At 49.4% G+C, this 23,099-nt stretch overlaps 1 protein-coding gene across 32 annotated transcripts in view; it reads left to right on the top strand.

Annotated features, from left to right (window-relative positions):
• Positions 1–23,099, top strand: part of NPHP4 (nephrocystin 4) — a 144,652-nt gene that overhangs the window by 21,851 nt on the left and 99,702 nt on the right. For 20 of the 32 annotated variants that reach the window (XR_004484647.2, XR_004484645.2, XR_004484646.2 and 17 more), the window contains 4 exons: positions 2,777–2,949; positions 4,009–4,073; positions 6,829–6,984; positions 21,429–21,565. The exons of 2 other annotated variants lie outside the window; for them this stretch is intronic. Coding sequence is in view for 27 of the 30 variants with exons in the window: in XM_049706645.1 (XP_049562602.1) it covers positions 2,777–2,949; positions 4,009–4,073; positions 6,829–6,984; positions 21,429–21,565 (531 nt within the window). In the remaining 3 variants the exon portion in view is untranslated. Of the gene's footprint in view, positions 1–2,776; positions 2,950–4,008; positions 4,074–6,828; positions 6,985–21,428; positions 21,566–23,099 lie in introns of those variants that run through there. 10 more of the 32 variants (XM_049706716.1, XM_049706719.1, XM_049706674.1 and 7 more) reach the window with 6 other exon arrangements.

Consider the following 23,099-nt stretch of genomic DNA (forward strand, 5'->3'; position numbering starts at 1 on the left):
TGGACGGGCTTGACTCCAGCTTTTAATCGTGCAGTGGCAGCCCATGCATCTGCGAGCATCCTGCACGGCCTCCTTGAGGCGTCCTGACGCTGGAGGGCTTGTCTGCAGTGCTGCTTGACCGCGGTTGAGATGTCTGGCCAAGCCCACGGGGCTGGGGGTGGGGGAGTGCCTGGGTTCCAGGTGACTTGGCCCTCCTGGGGACCCCCCCCAAACACACACACACACACACACACACACACACACATGCACACACACACACACACGGGTTGAAGCTGCAGAATTGTGTGGTTCATCCCAGGAGGGTTTTGCTTCCACCGACCCTCCGAGTTGGTCGGCGCTGGGCAGGGTGTGCATTTTCTACCTGCCTAATCTAGCCTTTACCTTTGAACTTGGAACTTCTTGAGGGCTGGATTGCGTTTTCTAGGTTCCTTAGAAATTCTTTAGCACGCGCTGTGCCCACACTAGAGGGGCAATAAATGATGTTTGGAAAAGCATCCGTCCTTAACCAGCAGTAATGATGGGATGAGACCCTCAGACCTCGTGTCGCCTTGTGATTCACGGAGCTTCCAAGGCCGACCCTCCTGGTGAAAGTGGGCTCTCTGGAGACAGACCAGGGGGCTCCGTGGTCGGTTTGGTCTCAGAATAATCGTTTTCAGTGGTAAAGGAAAGGGAGAGGCAACAGCCATGAGTCCACATGTGGGCCGTCCCAAAAGCAGCTGGTCCCCCGCCTCCAGGCAAAGGATTTCAAGGTGACCTCTAAGCTGGAGGCTTGTTGCTGCTTTGCATCAGAGCTGACAGTGTTTGTTTCACTGCCAAGAGGAAAAGTGGGTAGTGTTCATAAAACTGATATGCACAGGTGTACATATGAGAGGTGAGATAATGACAAACTTGACTTTACAGCAGGCCTTTTTAAAACAGTTCTTGAGTCTTGGAAACGGAAACATAATTCTCTCTTGGTCCAACTGCCTGTCAGCTGTAAGTGGTCACTATTTCATCATTTTGCAATAAAAGATAATAGAATAACGATTTATATCTCGTGGCTGATGTTTTAATGTGTCTCTCTGTTATCCTGGGCTGACAGTCTGTGATTACAGTAAACGTTTTCTCGGTGACACCATGGTAATGACTCGTTAATGGGGGATTGTTCCAAGTTTAAGTCACGTTGCCACGGCCCGGCCCGGCCTAGCCTGGCCCTGCCTTGGGGGGAGGGTGGCCTTTGTGTTCTGCTGGTGACTGTACACCTGGGCTTCGCCCCAACAAGGACGCTGGGTTCCGGGGACCACTTGGGTCCAGAGCCTCAGGTCAGCGCTGACCTGGGCTCCTGGGACGCTTGTTGTCCATAGATTTGCAAACCCAGTTAGTGCCTCCATTTCTGTCTTCTGTGTCTACGACGTTTGTTAGCTGAGAGCAACTGCTTTGGATTTCAGGAGATCGGAAAACAGAGGGAAGGTGCTTCCATTCCCACTTGGGAGGGTGCATCTCAGCGATGGGAGCTGGATTTGACCCGCCCGTGTTCCCCCTCCCTGTGGTGAGAGTGAGGGCTGCCATCTGTACCTTAGAGGATGGAGAGGCTGCAAGTGGGAAACCTTTTAGGAGCAATTTGAGTATCATCTACTTGGCTTGGGTCCACAACTCCTATAATAAAGAATCCCACCGTGGGACATCCCTGGTGGCCCAGTGGTTAAGAATCTGCCTGCCAATGCAGGGGACACGGGTTCGACCCCTGGTCCGGGAAGATCCCACATGCCGCGGAGCAACTAAGCCCGTGCGCCACAACTACTGAGCCTGCGCTCTAGAGCCTGCGAGCCACAACTACTGAGCCTGCATGCCACAACTACCGAAATCCTCGCGCCTAGAGCCTGTGCTCCGTGACAAGAGAAGCCACCGCAGTGAGAAGCCCGCGCACCGCAACGAAGAGTAGCCCCCGCTCACCGCAACTAGAGGAAGCCCGCGTGCAGCAACGAAGACCCAACGCAGCCAAAAAAAAAAAAATCCCACAGCAATATTCATCATTAAAAGATGTTAGTTGGGCTCTGAACTGAGGATCCTGCTTAGTTTATTTTTATTTTTTTATTTTTGCGGTACGCGGGCCTCGCACTGCTGTGGCCTCTGCCTTTGCGGAGCACAGGCTCCGGACGTGCAGGCTCAGCGGCCATGGCTCACGGGCCCAGCCGCTCCGCGGCATGTGGGATCTTCCCGGACCGGGGCACGAACCCGTGTCCCCTGCATCGGCAGGCGGACTCTCAACCACTGCGCCACCAGGGAAGCCACCTGCTTAGTTTAAACAAAATTAATTCGGGTGCAGCCTCATGGTATTTCCACACGAAACAGGGATTAGAGTCAGTACTGGCAAGTTGTGATTGCAGTTTGACGGCGGTGTTGGATGGAACGGCTCAGCGGGTGCGTGGGTGCGGTGGGCTACTTACGTCTTTGGGCTCGTGGTCCTTCCGGGTGATGGGCAAGGGGCGCGAGGCTGCCCCAGCCCCTTTGTTCTCCAGAGGCTCTGGGTCTGTTGGCATTTTCTGTGGATGGGAAGGTCCCAGAGGAGAAGCAAATAGTTTGATGTCCCAGATGCTGGGCACCCTGGAAGGAGGAGCTGTGAGGGGGTCGCTCACTGGGCCCCTTCTCTTCTCTGGCGCCTGGAAGGGATGCTGCTCCCCACGCGGCGTGTTTGTGGCGTTGACGTGACAACGAGGAGGGAGCGCACCTGTGTTCCTCCGTGTTCCTTCTCTGCAGCTCGAGAGCGTTCAGTCCGTCCCTGGCTTCTCTTTTGCAGCCCTTCTATTTTCACACGTCCTTGAACCACCCTAATATCGTGGCCGTGGTGGAAGTGGTCACTGAAGGCAGGAGATGGGACGGGACCCTTCAGGCTTTGTCCTGTGGGTTTGGAATCCTTCGGATCTTCAGCAACAACTCGGAATCTCCTACGTCTGCCCCCCAGGACAAACGGTATCTGCCCCATTTTCCCCGTCGGTGGGGTTTCTGGCGTATTTCTGTGGTGATTTAACAGCTCATTATTTGTCCAGACTAGAAAGCTCTGAATTTGTCAGCATGTGTGTTCATCACAGTCTCCCGGTGGTATTTTTGCTTCGGGCTGTAACTGGGTTTGCTGTTTCTGAATAAGCCCAACCATCGTTCTCCAGGCGGGAGCGGGACAGGCCTTGGCCTTGGGGGTGGGATCTGATGTAGGGGGACAAGGGCTGAGTCCTGCTCCGTCACTTACTCCTGTGGGGTCTTAGGCCAGTTGTTTAAACTCTTTGAATTCATCTTCAGTGCAGCGCCCATCTCCTAAGGGTCCGGAGTGTAAACAGTAGGTTCTTCCCAGACAGGCGCCCAGGGAGCAGTAGGTGTTCACTCAGCAAACACTGGCTGGGGGTCCGCTCTGTGCCAGGCTCTGTTACATGAGGAGCTGGACGTGCCCGGATGGATGAGATGGTGTGTGGTCGTTTCAGCTGTGGTGGGGTTTGCGTTGTCACTGTAGATCGGGGCCTGTCAACCCTGGCTCCGCGGACACTTTGGGCTGTCCCATGCAGTGTACGAGGTCTCGTCGCACCCCTGGCCTCTGCCCACTAGATGCCAGGCAGCCCCCTCCCCGCCCAGCTGTGACAGCCAAAAGTACCTCCAGACTTTACCAGACATCCCGACGGGGGCAAAATCATCCCAGGTTGAGAACCACCACTCCAGACACACAATCGTGGAAACCCCTCAAACGTTGTTTTCTTGGGACATCTCTAAGCATGACCAACTCCCCAGGCATTGCTTTCTAGTGCTGAGGTTCTCAGGCTGCACTCGGGCCGTGCTGTGTGTGTGCTGGACATGCTTGGCCACGAGTGCTGAGGGCTTGCGGATCTGATGCTGTCCTCAGCCGTCTGTTTCCCACGGAGGGTCGAGAAAGCTCCTGGAGGTGTGGTGCTGGGGTCCCCAAGGCCTTCCTTTCGAGAAGCATAGCTGACATCCCATGAGTAAATGCAAGATGCTGACCTGCATCTCACGGGTCTTGTTTTGCAGGTTGAGACTGTATCACGGCAGCCCCCGAGCCCTCCTGCACCCGCTTCTCCAGGACCCCATAGAACGTAAGAGACGAGGCCTGGCCAGGCCTGCTGCTACTGTCCTCAGTAGCACCTGTTCGTCATATGACTTTCCTGAGTGTTAGAACCTCATCAGCTTAGCTGAATTGTTAATAGATTTGGGGAACATGTAACATTGGGCTTGCAGTTCTGACATAATTTGAAGATCAGAGACACACGAGCCTATAAGGATGGTGTAGCCGTGTGAAGACGACCCCATGGGGGCCACCTGGTGGGAGGGCTGTTGGCCTCCTTGCCCCTGGGGTAGCAGCTTTGCCCCCACGTGAAGTAGTTGCTGTCCATCACTGCCCAGCGGCTGTCCCAGGAAGCCTTTGACCGTGAAGTCCGTGGGTCATCTCCACCACAGCAAGGTGTCCGCATCTGCAGGAGCACCTGGCATGCATGGGCCCTGTGCGGAGCGGCCGGCCTTAGGGCAGAGTGGGCTTCCTGCCCTGCCTCTGTGACTTCTCCCGAGCCGTCAGGGTACCCGTGGGAGGGACCTGCGGCCCCCTGGCTGCCGGCTGCGTGGAGGGTGGACGGAAGGGCGTGCGGTGAAGGGGGGGTGGGCTAACAGGCTGTTTCAGGGGCCCGTGTGGGCTCTGCTGGCTCTCGGGGAGTATGGGCGGGGGCCAAGCGGTGAAGGTGGGTCTCTTTGGCGTGGGGGGATGGCTTTCTGTCTCTTTGCCATGTTGCCCAGTTTCCGACGGGCACCAGCTGGTGTGAAAAACCCAAGCCTACCCCGACGCATCCACTCGCTCAGAACTTGGTGCAGATCTCACACTAGAGGAGCAAATCGGTCAGAAACTGGGTTTTGTTGATACAGGCTGGCTTTTAGGTTATTTCGCAATTGAATTTAATCATTAACCTGCCAGCGTTTTCTCTCCTGAAGTATCCTTAGACTCAGCACCTTTCCAACAGCAGACACAGCCCCCAGGTTGGTTCCAGGCCCACGGATCTGGGCGCTGGTGGAGAGTGTGGGAGCTGCGGCTGTGTGAGGGGGGCCTGGGGAGGGACCGCCACGGGCTGTCAGCTCATCATCTCAGGGGCATTTCTAAAAGTGCAGGGCTGTTTTTCTTGGATGGATAATGCAGTCACATGACCCAGCGTTCAAAGTACTGAATAGTATGAAAAGGTTCAGGTGAGGTCTCCTTCCTCCTCTGCTCGGCCCTTCACCTGCACCACAGGTGACTTCCTCTCTGGGATCTTGTGGGTCCTTCTAGGTCCTCTGATGACACACAAGCAAACCTGCACGTCCCTGTTCTGTTTTTGCCCCCGTTTACTTGTCCCAGACCTTTCTTTTTTCCCTTAATGATTTATCTTGGAGGATGTTTCATATCAGTACCTAGAAAGCGTGCTCATTCTTTTTTTTTTTTTTTTTTTTTTTTTTTTTGCGGTACGCGGGCCTCTCACTGTTGTGGCCTCTCCCGTTGCGGAGCACGGGCTCCAGACGCGCAGGCTCAGCGGCCATGGCTCACGGGCCCAGCCGCTCCGCGGCATGTGGGATCTTCCCGGACTGGGGCACGAACCCGCGTCCCCTGCATCGGCAGGCGGACTCTCAACCACTGCGCCACCAGGGAAGCCCCGTGCTCATTCTTTTTACAGCTCTGTGGTATTTCATTGAATTGCTGTTTGTGATTGAACCAACCCACCCCAAATGGACCCTTGGGGCAGTTCTGTAAGAACAGAGGGCTGAAGGCTTTGCTGCAGTGGACATCTGCCATTTTGCAAGTGTGCACGTGAATCTGTAGGGTAAACTCCCAGAAGTGGGATTGCTGGTCTGAGGGCCTGTGCATTCACAGTTTTGTGTTATTTCCCCTGTTTGCCCTCTATAGAGGTTGTACCAGCGTGCTCACCAGCCAGCCATGTAGCAGAGTGCCTTTCAGGGTACTTAACATTTTAAAGTAAGCACATCCCATGTTTGGAGAGGTTAGATATTAAAAATCTGGTTTTCGATAGTATAGTTTTGTTTTTCTAACGAATATTTAGTTCTTTTCTTATGAAATCACAAAGCACGCCTCAGGAGGTGGTGAGTCCCCTATCAGTCGAGGAAATCAAGCCCAGGCAAGATGGACCATTTGATGGGAATGTGTTGAGGGCATGTCTGTGGTCCCTCCCAGCCCAGATTCTATTGACGCCCTTCCGTCCACTTTCCCGAGTGCTCTGTATCTGAGCTCTTCCCAGTGGTTCCTTTCTCTAGGACGCTTTCCCTCTTCCCACTTCCCCTAGCACGTTATCCGAACCTTCCTTGGGGTTCGGATCCCGTTCTCCTGTGTGTTATGGATGTCGGCATGCTTGTGTCTTAGTCATCCCAGAGGAATGGTCCTTCCTTGAGGACAGGACTCTGTCTTGGAGGCCACTGGCCACCCAGGGCCTAGTCCTGCTGCTTTGTGGGTCTTGACGGATGCAAGGCTGAGACTGAAAGGGATGCAGGCCTCTGGTCAGAGGACCTTCTAGGTTCCCTCTGATTATGGGAGCAAAAGCGATGCCTGACTTCACTGCTCTTGGGGAAGAGGTGAGCGGAGAGATTTTGTTATGTCGGATCAAAAACAAGTATCTCTTTAGTTGCAGTTTTACCAGTGAGAGTTATTTAAGGATTGATTCTTTTTTGCTCTTTGGCTGAGCAAACAGAGCAATTCCCTTGTCTCCCTAGAAAAATACTTTTCCTGTTTGTTGAGTTCTTTTCCAAGATGCTCAGTTTATTGGTCGGTTTGACCGAAGGTGCCTTGGTTCGGGCTGTCACAGGAGGTGTTTTCTCCCTCAGAAAACAAGCACATGACCCTCATTGAGAACTGCAGCCTGCAGTACACGCTGAAGCCACACCCGCTCCTGGAGCCCGTGTTCCACCTTCTTCCCGAGAACCTTCTGGTGTCTGGTCTGCAGCAGATACCTGGTCTCCTTCCAGCTCATGGAGAATCGGGTAAGGGCTCCTCTGTTTCTGTCCACTTGGTGAGTCTCTGTTAGTTCATGGTCAGACCTTGCAGCAACTGGGGCGAGGGCTGGCTGGGCCCCCCAGCAAACAGCCTGGTGGTGGGGGGAGGGGGAGGAGGGGGAGGGGGAGGGCAGCAGTGTCGTCTCGTTCGCAGCCCCTTCCTGAACACACCTCACCTCCCTCAGGTCATCTCTGCCTTCTCTCCTTGAGAAATGCTTTCATAAGACAAATAGCCCACGTCTGTATGACTGTGGCCAGAAAAACCACTGTTGCTAGATCCCACCCTTACTGGGCCACCATGTCAGTGGCTTAATTATTATCAGTTTTTAATTGTGGTAAAATAGACGTAACATAAAATTTACTGTTTTAACCATTGTCAAGTGTGCAGTTCAGGGGCATCAGGTACATTCACACTGTTGTGTAACCATCCTCCCCGTCCACTTGCAGAGCCTTTTCATCGTCCCAGACGGAAACTCTGTCCCGCTAGACGCTGACTCCCCTTCCCCTCCCCAGCCTTGCCCCCCCCTTCTGCTCTCTGTCTCTATGAGTTGACTCTTCTAGGGACCTCCTAGGCGTGGAATCCTCCTACAGCATTGGTCCTTTTGTGACTGGCTTATTTTGCTGGGCATAATGTCCTCAAGGTTCATCCCTGTTGTTCTGTGTGTTGGAATTTCCTTGCTTTTTAAGGCTGAATGGATGGACCACGTTTTGTTTATCCATTTACCTGTGCATGGACACTTGGGCTGTTCTGCCTTTCAACTTGTGAGTGAAACTGCTCGATTACTTTGGAACTGAAATTCATGGGACAGGCTCAGGGCTGTGTCTGGGTGTGTTTTAGAAGTTGATTCTCCTGGTGGGTGTGGGTCAGCCCTTCGCAGCCACGAGTCACCGTGAGGGCTGCTCTCCTCTCAGGTCCTGCCGACGGGCCTCCCTCCTCGGTCTCATGCTCCCTCTGAGTACTCTTGGGGGCTTTTTGCCTGGCCGTCTGGGAGAATCCAGGGGGAGGGACCGCACCAGCCTCCCCACCTGGGGCTGCTGGAACCTCTGGTCTCGGTGGGCCGGCTGCAGCTCCCATCCAGGAGGGGCAGGATGTGGCTTTGGGTGTGAGTGGCTGGGGAGGAGATCTGGGAGGTGCAGAGTGTTTGGCTCAGAACAGAGACACTCAGGACCCGAAGAGACGGCTCAGCTCCAGGAGGGAGAGTGTTTGTCTCGGTGATGATGTCCCTGCGTGTGGCCTGGACGCTGTGGTCTTGTTATCTGAGTTCATGAACTCCTGGGACGGGTGCACGGTGGTCATCACCATCACGAGGTCGCTGTTTCTCCAGCGTCTCGGAGAAGAGACGATGATACATGAGAAATGACCAGTTAACCGTGAACAGGAGCACGTCCTGGGCGGGGGATGGAGGGGGTCCCAGGTTTGGATCTGCCATGGGTCACCAAGCTCTAACCCTCCTGAAGCCCCCCATAGGCAGCCGTGTTGCCCTCTGCGACGCGCCTGTGTTCACCCAAGAGGGAGGGAGGAGAAGTTAAGAGTTACAGGCAGGCAGAGGGAGAACCTCCTTCCTGGTCGTGCTGTTGGGATTGAGAGGGTGGAACCTGCATCCGGCTCTGAGCCCCCCTCCCACTGGTCATGGGGGTGCTGTCAGCACCGCTGTGACTACGCGGGTATCAGGCATCTATGTGCGCACCTGCGGGGAGCTCAGCTTCTGTGAGTCTTTCTGACCTGGGATTCTGGGAATTTAAACAGAATGTTCTCGAGGCCTGAGGTGTATCCATCACCAGTGGGTGTCAGTAGAACTGCAGATAAAACCTGAAAGTACGGAAGCGGAGCTCGGGTCTGCTTCTGTGTCCCTCCTGGAAGGCGAAGGAGAAGCTCAGATGCCCAGACAGGCCCCGCGTTTGTTCTCAGCATCTCAGGTCGGACCGTGGGAGTCAAGGGCCGTGTTATAGAGAGGAGTTCTGGATCCAAGGAGCGTGAGTTCAGCTCCGGATCCTGAAGTTCGTGTTTTCGGAAGAGCTGAGCCCCTCTGGCCTCCGGTTTGCCTCCCTGGAATGGAGCGGCTGGCACTGGGCACTTTTAATAGATGCAGGTGGTGCCTGTAAATGGCAAAGATGGAGGACAGTTTACGTTGTTGTAAAGTGTTGTAAAGTGGCCGGAATTGGTCTGGTGGGCGGGCAGGAGCTGCCGTCACCCGTGCAGGAGCCCCGCTTGCTCCTCGGGGGAGGGGCCGAGGGCAGCCTCCCCTCCGTCCCCGAGACCGTCTGGGAGCAGAGACCCTGTTGCTCAGCCCTTTCTGACAGCGGTTATTGTCTCCGTGATCATTTCTGCCCAGGATCTTTCGGGCTTTTGTGACTCATCTTTGAAAAAGGGTTTCTTGGCTGGATACTGTTTTATGGCCCTGAAAGGGCCCAGGCAGGGACTGGTGCTGGCGTCCGTGGTGCTGGGAACCGGGGATCGCTTGTCTAGTTTGCAGAGGGTTTGGTTATATTTGGGTGCCGCGTTGGGACTCGGATATTTGTTCCTTTGTAAAATGCCACAATACAGGAGTGAGTTGTTTTCCACTGAAATGTGGACTGAGGTCACTGCGGGTTCACACGCGGTTTTAGTTAAGTGGGGCAGCCTCGCAGCAGCTGCAGGAGGTCTGGCTGGCAGGGGTGGTGAAGGGCTCCCCGGGCACCTTGCTGGGCAGTCAGTGCAGGGGGCTCACCGCTGTCAATCACCCCTTGTCCGCTGCTTGGCCTGGCTCACTGCCGCTGCTCCCCGGGATCCCATCCTCCCTCCCTCCTGTATGTCGAGCATCGCCGTGGCAGCTCTGTGCCGTGCGGGGCAGTCCCGGGGCCAGCCCGCCCTGCCTGACCCGCCAGCCTGCTGACTCCAGCCCCGGCTTCGTCATCTGTTAAACCCAGCTCGGCAGCGCTGTCCACGGAACTGACTTGCCCGTCTGCCCCGTGGCGGCCTCCCCTATTGGTGTGTCCCCGGGCCCGCCCTCTACTTACCTACCTGAGGTGGTTCCCCAGCCCCGACCTGCCGGCGCTGCATCTCAACAAACAACATCAAGGTCCCGGGTGGGGCCCCGCACCCCAAGCCTGAGCACCTTGTGTAGAGGTGGGGTTCTCCCCCCGGGCTTCCCAGGCTGTGCTGACGGCCTGCCCTCCCCAAGTCTGGGAGCGTGGCTTCTAGATTTCCGGAGTGACCGCGGTCCCCTGCAGAGAGGGAGCGAGGGGGACAGGGCTTCCCGCTGCCGCTGAGGGCCGGGGGCTGGTGATCCTGCAGCCTAGACCCCAGTCCTTTGCACCCTCTTAGGCCAAGGACAGGTTCAAGTGACAGAATTAATCTTTACTCAATGAATTCGGTAAGACTAAAAGTTTTCCCTTCCAATCTCACTCCTAGAGAAAACCACTGCTAATAGCTCGGTGTGTGCCTTTTATACACTAATCGAGTCATTGACTCATTCACTTATTGATGGCTCAACACGTATTTGTAGAGTAGATCCTGTGCGTGGCAGGCCCGTGCTGGGGCTGAGGGTGCAGCCCTGTATTCCCAGTGGGCATCTTTCCCAGATGAAGGTAAGCGAGGGCCAACCTCACAGTCTAACCACGGTCCTCACGGGCAGTGGGAGGTGTTTCAGAGCCGGTGTGGACCGGCTCAAGCTCATTTCCACTCCTGCCTAAATCGTTCCTAAATTTCACTTGCATTCTGTTGCCTCTGTTGCATTCTGTTGCCTCTGTTGCATTCTGTTGCCTCTGTTGCAGTGTTCTCTCTATCTTGTGAGGTGCATTCTGGCGAACGAAATACCCGCGGCAGGAGAGCCATGTCCCCGGGAGGCTGGGGTCCGCGGGTGGGGGGACGTGGTTAGGGCCTAGCGGGGAGCTCCTTGGGCATCTCGGGTGTTTCCAAGCGCTTCCCTGAAGGGTGTCGCTAGGGAGGGGTTCTAGCGGTCCCCATTTTCTCTGCAGTGCATTCAGGGGAGTCTCAGAAGAAGATGGATCGTTGTGCAGTAGGGTTTGTCTTCCCACGGGAGCAGTGCTGTTGCTGGGAGTTGCAGCCCTGTCCAGAGACTTGGCAACAGATCGGTGAAAGCTTGACCCAGTTACAGAGCACGAGGGTCAGCAGTCCCCACCACCGGGAGGTCAGCTCTGCTGAGGCCCCTTGTATCTGTCCTGGCTGCTGACGCTGGTCGGTTGAATGACTGAATGACAATGTCAGACGGCAAAGCTGTGCTTTGTGGGCGCTGCTGGAATGTTGGGGAAGAGCCCTGAGGCCGGCGGTGGTGCGCCCGCTCTGCTCCTGGCCCCGCGTGATGGCTCCAAGCCTCTGCTGTGGCCGATCTCCTCTGTAACATGGGGACATTATGAGGACCTGCCCAGAGAGGGACACAGGGAGGGTCCAGCGAGCGTGAGCTGCTGTTCTTCGGTCAGGCAAGTTCTGCCTTGAGTTGAGCCAGAAGGCTCCTCCGACGTGGCCACCCTGTGGCTGCCGCAGGACACCTGGGAGGTCGGATCTGTCTCCTGTGGGAGGGCCCTTCAGGGCTCTTCTTTCTTCACTCGTGGCTTCTGGAAGCTTGCGGAGCGGGTCCCCGGCCAAGCCGGGCTTGGAACTGGGCACCTTGCGTTGGGAAAGGCGCTGGTTCTGGGTTTTCCTTCTGTTCCTGTGGCAGTCTGCAGACGGGGGTCTGGCTGGTGGCTGTTCTCTCTGTTCCAGTGCTTGTTGACCGTGGAGTGACCTCTGGCTTGGGGGCCAGGCAGACCCTCTGCGGGAGCAGCCCCGGGGGGAGGGCACTCATTTCCCACTTACGCTTCTCTGGAAGCAGGACTTGACGTGGGGGGAAGGTTAGCAGGTAACATGTCGGGGTGTCCCTTTGGGGTTGGGTGATTTTGCTGCTCAGCACGGGACTGCTGGGGAGAGCGTGCTGGGTGCAGCCCGTGTGTCCTTCCCTGTGTGTTCAGTGGGCGCCCCCAGGCTGCTCTCTGCCCCAGAGATGAGAGAATGGGGTGTCCGGGGGGTCCCGGCTTCCTGGGCTGAGTGATGGAAGCCCAGGTGGGGGGCAGGGTGAGAGGGTCCCGACAGCGTCAAGGCCGAGAGTGTGTGTGTGGGTCCTGAGTGTGGGGTGGGGGGAGGTAAGGGGGTCTCACCAGGAGTACAGGGATCTCAGGGGCCGCGGCTACCTCCCTCTGGTGGAGGGGCGTGGCTGCCTTACCTGGACCCCCCCCACCCCCCCCACCCCCCTGACTGCCCACAGAGCCCTGGGCCACTTGAGTCTGAACACATGTTTTGGCCAAGAGTTTAACTGCGATCAAGAGGAGGGGGACTGTTTGGTAACCAGCAAACGAGCCTGTCCGTGCTTTAAAGCAACGAGCAGGGTCATGCAGCTCAGGGTCACGGAGGAAGGCAGCGGTCTTGTGTTAAAAATGCTGAAGTCACTGGAGGAGGATTGCAGACACATGAATTAACTTGCAGAATGCAAATAACATGGAGTCTGCAAAATAAGGGAGTGACAAGCATTGTTCACGCGTCCCTCCCACTTCCCTCTGCTCCGTCTCCGCACACTCACCTCCTGCTCTGAGTCCCGCCAGCATCGCTCCCTGAAATCCTGCAGGGACAATCTGTACCTCCTCCTGTCAGCGGAGGCCCCGGGTTCCTGCGCCTTGCTGCAGGAGGTGGACCATTCGCCCTGCCCTCCAACCCACCGCCCCCCCGCGCCCCGCCGGCCCCGACGGAGGCTCCGAGTTCAGGATGTGCTTCGGACACTCGCTTGACCATTTCATGAAAGGTTGCAGTTTATATATTTCTGCACTTAAAAAAAATCGTGGTAAAATAGACGTGTCATAAAATGTACTCTTCTAACTGTTTTTCAACATGCAGTTCCGTAGCGTTAAGAACGTTCACATCCTTGAGCAACCCTCCCTCTCCAGAACATTTTCCTCCAGCAGAACAAGACTCCGCACCCATGAAGCGCTAACTCCCCACCCGCCGCCCCCCAGCCCCTGGCAGCCTCCATTCTCCTTTCCATCTCGGAATTTGACTAATTTAAGTACCTCATATAAATGGAATTATCCAGAACTTGTCTTTTTGTGACTGGCTTATCTCACGCAGCATAATGTCTACAGCGTTCATCCACGTTGTAACATATGGTAGAATTTCCTTCCTTTTTTAAGGTTGAATGATATTCTGTTGTGTGGATGGACCCCATTTTGTATGTCGGTCCATCTGTGGATGGATACTGGGTTGTTTCCACTTTTTGGCTACTGTGACTAATGATACCTGCACTTTTAATTGGGTCTGATTCATCAACTGACCTGCTTTAAACGATTAAAAATGATGAAAGGAATACATAAACTTTCTCAGAAGTATCAATCAAACCTAGGGCAGATTTGTGATAGGGAAGGTACAGAAAGCCACAAAGAGGGAAATAAAATAATCTGTGATTACTGCCTACAGATATACATACATAGGCCACCATCAAAAAGTCTATAAATAATAAATGCTGGAGAGGGTGTGCAGAAAAGGGAGCCCTCCTACACTGTTGGTGGGAATGTAAATTGATACAGCCACTGTGGAGGACAGTATGGAGGTTCCTTAAAAAACTAAAAATAGAGTTCCTGTATGATCCAGCAATCCTACTACTGGGCATATATCCAGAAAAGATGGAAACTCTATTTCGAAAAGGTACATGCACCCCAGTGTTCATAGCAGCACTATTTACAATAGCCAAGACATGGAAGCAACCTAAATGTTCATTGACAGGGGAGTGGATAAAGCAGATGTGGCACATATATACAATGGAATATTACTCAGCCATAGAAAAGAATGAAATAATGTCATGTGCAGCAACACGGATGGACCTAGACATTATTATACTAAGTGAAGTCAGAGAAAGACAAATATCATATGATATCACTTATCTGTGGAATCCGAAAAAATATACAAAGGAACTTATTTGCAAAACAGAAATAGACTCACAGACTTTGAATACAAGCTTATGGTTATGAAAGGGCAAAGCGGGGGAGGGATACATTGGGAATTTGAGATTGACATATACACACTACTATATATAAAATAAACAACAAGGACCTACTGTATAGCACAGGGAACTATATTCAATATCTTGTAATTATCTATAATGGAAAAGAATCTGAAAAAGAAATATATATATATATCTGAGTCACTTTGCTGTACACCTGAAACATTATATATCAGTCATACTAAAATAAAAAAAAGAAAAACAAGAACAGAGCAACTACTCCAAAAAATGCTATACATGTATACATGTAAATGCGTATATTTTAAATAAAATTGTCATCAAATGGACTAATAATACACAGGTTTTTTTTTTGTGTGTGTGTGGTACGCGGGCCTCTCACCGCTGTGGCCTCTCCCGTTGCGGAGCACAGGCTCCGGATGCGCAGGCTCAGTGGCCATGGCTCACAGGCCCAGCCGCTCCGCGGCATGTGGGATCCTCCCAGGCCGGGCCACGAACCCGTGTCCCCTGCATCGGCAGGCAGACTCTAAACCACTGCGCCACCAGGGAAGCCCATAATACACAGTTTTATATGTTGTTTTTTTCACCTACAATATCATGATTACTTTTTGATTATTAAATAATCTTAGAGAATATGATTTGTTTCTCATTTTATCTGAATGAGCCACAGATTATTTAAATTCTCCTATTATTGAACATCTGGTGGTTTCTTATTTTTGACTCTGTTATAAATAATGTTCTAATGAGCATTCCTGCAAGTAAAGTTTGCTTCCACTTTGATATATTGCTAACTAGCCTCAGAAGTTGCGTTACTGGGGCAGAAGGTGGATATGGACATTTTTAAGGCTCTTGACACACAAAGTTAGAGAAAATTTCCTCTTAGCTGTACTGATTTATAACCTTTCAGCAAGGTAGAGTGTTCCTTTCACCACAGTTTCATCAGCATTGAGTCTTTTTTTTTAAACATTTTTATTGGAGTATAATTGCTTTACAATGTTGTGTTAGTTTCTGCTGTATAGCAAAGTGAATCAGCTATATGAATACGTATATCCCCATATCCCCTCCCGCTTGCCTCTCCCTTCCACCTTCTCTAACCCACCCCTCTAGGTAGTCGCAAAGCGCCGAGCTGATCTCCCTGTGCTATGCGGCTGCTTCCCACTAGCTATCTGTTTTACATTTGGTAGTGTATGTATGTCAGTGTTACTCTCTTACTTCGTCCCAACTTACCCTTCCCCCTCCCCACGTCCTCAAGTCCATTCTCTACGTCTGTGTCTTTTTTCCTGTCCTGCCCCTATGTTCATCAGAACCATTTTTTTTTTTAGATTCCATATATATATGTTAGCATATGGTATTTGTTTTTCTCTTTCTGACTTACTTCACTCTGTATGACAGTCTCTAGGTCCATCCACCTCACTATAAATAACTCAGTTTCGTTTCTTTTTATGGCTGAAGAATGTTCCATTGTATATATGTGCCACATCTTCTTTATCCATTCATCTGTCGATGGACACTTAGGTTGCTTCCACGCTCTGGCTATTGTAAATAGAGCTGCAGTGAACATTGTGGTACATGACTCTTTTTGAATTATGGTTTTCTCAGGGTATATGCCCAGTAGTGGGATTGCTTTGTCATATGGTAGTTCTATTTGTAGTTTTTTAAGGAACCTCCATACTGTTCTCCATAGTGGCTGTATCAATTTACATTCCCACCATCAGTGCAAGAGGGTTCCCTTTTCTCCACACCCTCCCCAGCATTTACTGTTTGTAGATTTTTTGATGATGGCCATTCTGACTGGTGTGAGATGATATCTCATTGTAGTTTTGATTTGCATTTCTCTAATGATTAGTGATGTTGAGCATTCTTTCATGTGTTTGTTGGCAATCTGCATGTCTTCTTTGGAGAAATGTCTCTTTGGGTGTTCTGCCCATTTTTGGATTGGGTTGTTTGTTTTTTTGATATTGAGCTGCATGAGCTGCTTGTATATTTTGGAGATTAATCCTTTGTCAGTTTCTTCGTTTGCAAATATTTTCTCCAGTTCTGAGGGTTGTCTTTTCGTCTTTTTTATGGTTTTCTTTGCTGTGCAAAAGCTTTTAAGTTACATTAGGTCCCATTTGTTTATTTTTATTTCCATTTCTCTAGGAGGTGGGTCAAAAAGGATATTGCTGTGATTTATGTCATAGAGTGTCCTGCCTATGTTTTCCTCTGAGAGTTTTATAGTGTCTGGCCTTACATTTAGGTCTTGAATCCATTTTGAGTTTATTTTTGTGTATGGTGTTAGGGAGTGTTCTAATTTCATTCTTTTACGTGTAGCTGTCCAGTTTTCCCAGCACCACTTATTGACGAGGCTGTCTTTTCTCCATTGTATACTCTTGCCTCCTTTATCAAAGATAAGGTGACCATATGTGCGTGGGTTTATCTCTAAGCTTTCTGTCCTGTTCCATTGATCTATATTTCTGTTTCTGTGCCAGTACCACACTGTCTTGACTACTGTAGCTTTGTAATATAGTATGAAGTGCAGGAGCCTGATTACTCCAGCTCCATTTTTCTTTCTCAAGATTGCTTTGGCTATTTGGGGTCTTTTGTGTTTCTATACAAATTGTGAAATTTTTTGTTCTAGTTCTGTGAATAATGCCATTGGTAGTTTGATAGGGATTGCACTGCATCTCTAGATTGCTTTGGGTAGTATAGTCATTTTCACAATGTTGATTCTTCCAATCTAAGAACATGGTATATCTCTCCATCTGTTTGTATCATCTTTAATTTCTTTCAACAGTGTCTTATAGTTTTTTGCATACAGGTCTTTTGTCTCCTTAGGTAGGTTTATTCCTAGGTATTTTATTCTTTTTGTTGCAATGGTAAATGGGAGTGTTTCCTTAATTTCTCTTTCAGATTTTTCTTCATTAGTATAAAGGAATGCAAGAGATTTCTGTGCATTAATTTTGTATCCTGCTACTCTACCAAATTCATTGATTAGCTCAAGTAGTTTTCTGGTGGCACCTTTAGGATTTTCTATGTATAGTATCATGTCATCTGCAAACAGTGACAGTTTTACTTCTTTTCCGATTTGGATTCCTTTTATTTCTTTTTCTCCTCTGTCTGCTGTGGCTAAAACTTCCAAAACTATGTTGAATAATAGTGGTGAGGGTGGGCAACCTTGTCTTGTTCCTGATCTTACAGGAAATGGTTTCAGTTTTTCACAATTGAAAACCATGTTGGCTGTGGGTTTGTCATATATGGGCTTTATTATGTTGAGGTAGGTTCCCTCTATGCCTACTTTCTGGAGAGTTTTTAATCATAAATCGGTGTTGAATTTTGTCAAAAGATTTTTCTGCATCTATTGAGATTATCATATGGTTTTTATCCTTCAATTTGTTAATATGGTGTATCACATTCAATGATTTGCATATATTGAACAATCCTTGCATCCCCGGGGTAAACCCCACTTGACCGTGGTGTATGATCCTTTAATGTGCTGTTGGATTCTGTTTGCTAGTATTTTGTTGAGGATTTTTGCATCTCTGTTCATCAGTCATATAGGCCTGTAGTTTTCTTTTTTTGTGATATCTTTGTCTGCTTTTGGTATCAGGGTGATGGTGGCCTCGTAGAATGAGTTTAGGAGTGTTCCTCCCCCTGCTATATTTTGGAAGAGTTTGAGAAGGATAGGTGTTAGCTCTTCTCTAAATGTTTGATAGAATTCTCTTGTGAAGCCATCTGGTCCTGGGCTTTTGTTTGTTGGAAGATTTTTAATCACAGTTTCAATTTCATTACTTGTGATTGGTCTGTTCATATTTTCTATTATTTCCTGGTTCAGTCTTGGAAGGTTGTGTTTTTCTAAGAATTTGTCCATTTCTTCCAGGTTGTCCATTTTATTGGCATAGAGTTGCTTGTAGCAATCTCTCATGATCCTTTGTATTTCTGCTGTGTCAGTTGTTACTTCTCCTTTTTCATTCCTAATTCTGTTGATTTGAGTCTTCTCCCTTTTTTTCTTGATGAGTCTGGCTAATGGTTTATCAATTTTGTTTATCTTCTCAAAGAACCAGTGTTTAGTTTTATTGATCTTTGCTATCATTTCCTTCATTTCTTTTTCATTTATTTCTGATCTGATCTTTATGATTTCTTTCCTTCTGCTAACTTTGGGGTTTTTCTGTTCTTCTTTCCCTAATTGCTTTCGGTGTAAGGTTAGCTGTTTATTTGAGATTTTTCTTGTTTCCTGAGGTAGGATTGTATTGCTATAAACTTCCCTCTTGAACTGCTTTTGCTGCATCCCACAGGTTTTGGGTCGTCATGTTTTCATTGTCATTTGTTTCTAGGTATTTTTTGATTTTCTCTTTGATTTCTTCAGTGATCTCTTGGTTATTTAGTAGCGTATTGTTTAGCCTCCATGTGTTTGTATTTTTTACATTTTTTCCCCTGTGATTGATATCTAGTCTCATAGCGTTGTCGTCAGAAAAGATACTTGATACAATTTCAATTTTCTTAAATTTACCAAGGCTTGATTTGTGAACCAAGATATAGTCTATCCAGGAGAATGTTCCATGAGCACTTGAGAAGAAAGTGTATTCTGTTGTTTTTGGATGGAATGTCCTGTAAATATCAATTAAGTCCATCTCGTTTAATGTGTCATTTAAAGCTTGTGTTTTCTTATTAATTTCATTTTGGATGATCTGTCCATTGGTGAAAGTGGGGTGTTAAAGTCCCCTACTATGATTGTGTTACTGTCGATTTCCCCTTTTATGTCTGTTATCATTTGCCTTATGTATTGAGGTGCTCCTATGTTGGGTGCATAAATATTTACAATTGTTATATCTTCTTCTTGGATTTATCCCTTGATCATTATGTAGTGTCCTTCTTTGTCTCTTTTAAAAGTCTTTATTTTAAAGTCTATTTTGTCTGATTTGAGACTTGCTACTCCAGCTTTCTTTTGGTTTCCATTTGCATGGAATATCTTTTTCCATCCCCTCACTTTCAGTCTGTATGTGTCCCTAGGTCTGAAGTGGGTCTCTTGTAGACAGCATATGTATGGGTCTTGTTTTTGTATCCATTCAGCAAGCCTGTATCTTTTGGTTAGAGCATTTAATCCATTTACATTTAAGGTAATTATCAATATGTATGTTCCTATTACCATTATCTTAATTGGTTTGGGCTTGTTTTGTTGGTCCTTTTCATCTTTTGTGTTTCCCACTTAGAGTAGTTCATTTAGCATTTGTTGTAGAGCTAGTTTGGTGGTGCTGAATTCTCTTAGCTTTTGCTTGTCTGTAAAGCATTTGATTTCTCTGTCGAATCTGAATGAGAGCCTTGCCAGGTAGAGTATTCTTGGTTTTAGGTTCTTTCCTTTCATCACTTTAAGTATATCATGTCACTCCCTTCTCGCTTGCAGAGTTTCTGCTGAGAAATCAGCTGTTAACCTAATGGGAGTTCCCTTGTATGTTATTTGTTGTTTTTCTCTTGTTGCTTTTAATAATTTTTCTTTGTCTTTAATTTTTGTCGGTTTGATTACTGTGTGTCTTGGTGTGTTTCTCTCGGTTTATCCTGTGTGGTACTCTCTGTGCTTCTGGACTTGATTGACTACTTTCTTTCCCATATTAGGGAAGTTTTCCATTATAATCTCTTGAAATATTTTCTCAGACCTTTTCTTTTTCTCTTTTTCTTTTGGGACCCCTATAATCGGAATGTTGATGCGTTTAATGTTGTCCCAGAAGTCTCTGAGACTGTCCTCAATTCTTTTCATTCTTTTTTCTTTATTCTGCTCCGTGGCAGTAATTTGCACCATTTTATCTTCCTGCTCACATATCCATTCTTCTGCCTCAGTTAATCTGCTATTGATTCCTTCTAGAGTATTTTTAATTTCAGTTATTGTGTTGTTCATCACTGTTTGCTTGCTCTTTAGTTCTTCTAGATCCTTGTTAAATGTTTCATGTATTTTCTCCATTCTCTTTCCGAGATTTTGGATCACCTTTACTATCACTACTCTGAATTCTTTTTCGGGTAGGTTGCCTATTTCATCATCATTTATTTGGTTGTGTGGGTTTTAACCTTGCTCCTTCGTCTGTAGCATATTTTTTTTTGTCGTTTCATTTTTTTTCCTTTTTTGATGGGTCGGGCTGTATTCCTGTCTCACTGGTTGTTTGGCCTGAGGCGTCCAGCACTGGAGTTTGCAGGCAGTTGAATAGAGCTGGGTCTTGGTGCTGAGATGAGGACCTCCGTGAGGCCTCACTCCAACTGATACTCCCTGGGGTCTGAGGTTCTCTGTTAGTCCAGCAGTTTGGACTCGTAGCTCCCACTACAGGAGCTTGGGCCTGACCTCCGGCCTGGGAACCAAGATCCTGCAAGCTTCATGGCATGTTAAAAAAAAAAAAAAAAAGAAAGAAAGAAAAAACGGCGCAGTGCAATATCAAAGAATAAAATACCCAATAAAGTTAGAAAGATAAAAAATATATTAGGAAAAATAAAACTGTAATTGAAACAACCAGTCACTGGGGGTTCCTCCTGTCCCCAGGTGTCTGTGGTCCCTCACCAGCACCTGGTAGGTGCCCTAGTTGTGAGGAGACATGAATTCGCATCCTCCTAGTACGGCACCTTGACTCCACCCCTCAGCATTGAGTCTTACGTCAATTTTTTTTTAAAGTTTAGAATTGGCTTTCAAAATCGAAGACCTTGCATGTAAATATTTAAATAACCCTGAACATTTAGGGAGAGACAGACAGGACCAGAACCAGAATGATGACACTGATGGGGACGTAAGGGACAGACCCCTGGGGGTGTGTTTGCTGGGGAGCAACTGGCTTTGCCTTCTTCCTCCTGTGTCACCTTTGCTCCAGAGCCCATGGAGAATCCTCTCCAAATGCACGTGATGCTCCCCTCTCGCGGCTGCGGCCGGGCTTCCATGTACCTGCTTGGTGCAGGTGCTGGGCTGGATGCAGGGGCCGCCACCCCCTTCTGTCCTCACGGAGCTCACGGTCCAGGGGTGCTTCTTGATAGGGGCAGGACTTCCTTCACGGTGCCAGCCCAGCCCGAGTTTCTGCTCGTTGCCGTGCCATGCTCACGCCTATGCCTGCGTGTTTCCACGTGGTTCAGGGTAAACCTAATGAAACGAGAAATGACATAGCGGGCTGTGCCCTTGCTGGATAGGAAGTCATGACAAAGGGAAGCCGAGTGCAGGGGACAGATGTCACTCTGCCTCAGGCTGTCTGTGTGCCCTGGATGGCCGGATTAGGGGATTTGTTCCTGGAGATGCTTTGGGGTGGAATTTGGACCGAAAATGAAATTTGCGCTTGTTTGATCTGTTTGGTGTCTGGGCTTGGACTGAGGTGGGCTCTGGCTGTGAGTCCTCTCTGAGCGATGCCCATGCCGCCTTCTCTGTGCTTGGCCTGCGGCCTGGACCCCCCGTGGATGAGGGGACCGTCCGGTGGTTTTGTTTCTGCGGGTCTTCCCTCTGAGCCTCTCATTGTGCAGGGGACATGCTCCGGAAGCCTCGCCTTCAGAAGTCTCTCACGTGGTACCTGGACGATTTGTTCTTCACGATGTATCCCTCCCTGGAGCAGTTTGAGGAGGAGCTTCTGGAACTTGTGATCAGCGATCACTTCCGGGAGGTACAGTCTTGGGTCGGGGAAGTTAGTCTGAACGGTGCAGGTGGAAACGGCAGGCGGAGCTGGGGAGCTCCCGGCCTCTCAAGCCCCCAGGTGGGTGGTCCAGCCCCTGGTGACACCTGTGGTCCTGTCTTTCGTCTCTTTGTGGCTGAAGAGGGACACTAGCCCATTGTCTTTATTTTTTTAAATTTAAAAAAAATTTTTATTCTTTGGCTGGGTCACGTGGCATGTGGGATGCGGGATCTTAGTTCCCTGACCAGGGATCGAACTCAGGCCCCCTGCATTGGAAGAGCGGAGTCTTAACCACTGGACCACCAGGGAAGTCCCACGAGCCCATTGTCTTAACTTTGATATTGACGAGGGTGCTGTTATCCTGAGACATTAATTAGCATTCACTTCAATGTAACTTAATCAGTCCTCATTTAAAAGTAGATTAAATCACCAAATGAGCATAGGAAAACCTGTAAAATAATCCACATTTACAAGGGACATTTTGAGGATGTTTCCAAGGAGACGACTAGGGATCTCAACCACTTTGCCCCATCGAAGCAGTTTACTGTGAGCGGTGCTCCCCCTAACACTGCTCAGTTTTGCCTGTGTGACGCTGTCCTGCAGACTCCGCACCGTGATGCCTCGTCCCCACTGTGGGCCTTTGAACACATGGCCCACTTTCGTGCATGTTCTTCGTCTGGATCTGTGCACGACCCCTCTCAGGTATCATGTCTCAGTGCAGACCTGTTGCCCTGAGGGGCCGCCCTGCCCAAGCTGCAGGCAGCGTCCCCCTTTCCCCTCGCCGGGCGTGCTCTCTGACGCATCACCCTGCTTCGTTTCTCTGGGTGCTTGGCCCTCTCGGAGAGCACCTGGTTTCCTTACTGTTTACGGGTGGATTGTGGGTCCCTCTCTGGAGTATTTGCACCAGGAGGACAGGGACTTGGTTTGCTTTACCACTGCACCTGATGTGCCTAAAACAGTCGGCACATAGTAGGTCTCTAACATGTATTTGTGAGAAAGAATGTGCAGTCAGTGGATGCCCATCCTCGTAGTCTGTGAAGTTAGCAAATTATTCACACACACACACACACACACACACACACACACGAATGTGTGTACACGCACGAATAAGGTGGTCTTTTCTTTTGCTCTCTACCCGTTCTTGAAGATGTTGTGCTATGTAATGTAGTCTCATGTGAAACAGAAACACGAAGCAGAGAAGAGGACTGAAATAGCATCATCCATTTTCTTGGCATAGTTCCTGCTGTTTTCTTATGGCTCAGAAAAGATTGTCTGAGGGTAGAAAGATGTTTAAGAGCATTATTGTTGAATTTTATATATTCCCATAAAGATCACTTTATTCTGTGTTTTTACTCTTTTTGTATTTTTGTTCCCATCCAACTGGCAGATACTCCGTTATCACCTTCGTTTTATTTTCATTACTCAGAGACTAATGGGCTGAATTTACGTCTGTTCAGCATGATTAATGGGCAATGAAGAAAACTCGAAAATTCAGGGATCATTTTACAACAATCACATAATTTAA

The sequence above is a fragment of the Orcinus orca genome, chromosome 1 (assembly GCF_937001465.1).
Source record: "Orcinus orca chromosome 1, mOrcOrc1.1, whole genome shotgun sequence".
NCBI lineage: Eukaryota > Metazoa > Chordata > Mammalia > Artiodactyla > Delphinidae > Orcinus > Orcinus orca.